The 998-nt window shown below is 38.1% G+C and overlaps 1 protein-coding gene across 1 annotated transcript; it reads right to left on the reverse strand.

Annotated features, from left to right (window-relative positions):
• Positions 1-250: 250 nt before the first annotated feature.
• On the reverse strand, positions 251-594 carry LOC120234592 (cytochrome c oxidase subunit 6C-like). The gene has a single exon (XM_039236497.1). It carries the CDS (start codon positions 561-563, stop codon positions 336-338), a length of 228 nt encoding a protein of 75 aa, XP_039092428.1. The 5' UTR covers positions 564-594; the 3' UTR covers positions 251-335.
• Between the last annotated feature and the right edge of the window lie 404 nt (positions 595-998).

A 998-nucleotide genomic window follows, 5' to 3' on the forward strand; every position in this document is an offset into this window, starting at 1 on the left:
AGAGATTTTAGTTTTAAGTCCACTTTCTCTATTTTTTTTTTTTTCTGCTGTTGCTCATGTTAGTATAGATCTAAAGTCCATTGCCAAATCTAAGGTCATGAAAATTTACTGATATGTTTTTTTAAGAGTTTAATAGTTTGCTTTTATACATAGTATTAAAAATGTTGTTTAATGTTTATTTATTTAGTTAGTTTTTACTGTCCACCATATCTGTTAGTTTATTTATCAAGAGAAATTATTCCATAACCCAACATTCATGTTTCATAGCTCAGGAACACAGGTCAGTGACAAACTTCCATGGAACTCAACCCAAAAAAATTCTTTACACTCCAAAATCACTTTGCATTCTGAAAGATACCAGCCTTCCTCATCTCTTCAAAATCTTTCAGGGAATCATAATTTCTGTAGAAATCTGCATATGCCTTCTTTCTTGGTTTGGCCACAGCAAACTTATAGAAAGCTGCAACCCCGAGGGACACAGCGAACGCTCCAACAATATGAAATCGCAGGTGCTTGGCCAGAAGGCCTCGCATCTGAGGTTTCATCAAAGCACCGGAAGTCATGGTAGTTATTCTCCTCAACACCAACCTCAAACCCAACCAATGTTTGTTTATTTTTGAAAAAGAAAGAGAGAGAACCTAAGGCAGGCTCCAGGCTCTGAGCTGTCGTCCCAGAGCCTGATGCAGGGCTCAAACTCATGAACTGTGAGATCATGACCTGAGCTGAATGCTTAATCCACTGAGCCACCCAGGTGTCCCCATTTTGAATGGCTCTTTTATATGTCATGAGGTAGAAATCCAACTTCATCCTTTTGCATGTGGATATCCAGTTGTTCTAGTATTATTATTGAGGAGACTATGCTTTTTCTCTGTGAAGGGCATTGGCATCCTTGTCAAAAATCAATTGGATAAAGATGTGTGCGTTTATTACTAGACTCTCAATTTTAATCCACTGTCCTGTCTATCTTTATGCCAGTGCCACACTGTTTTTGATTAGCG

The sequence above is a fragment of the Hyaena hyaena genome, unplaced genomic scaffold (assembly GCF_003009895.1).
Source record: "Hyaena hyaena isolate Hyena2069 unplaced genomic scaffold, ASM300989v1 scaffold_112, whole genome shotgun sequence".
NCBI lineage: Eukaryota > Metazoa > Chordata > Mammalia > Carnivora > Hyaenidae > Hyaena > Hyaena hyaena.

What these genes read in the sequence shown, in the direction of transcription:
- LOC120234592 (XM_039236497.1), bottom strand. Translation starts at nt 563, where the DNA reads ATGACTTCCGGTGCTTTGATGAAACCTCAGATGCGAGGCCTTCTGGCC.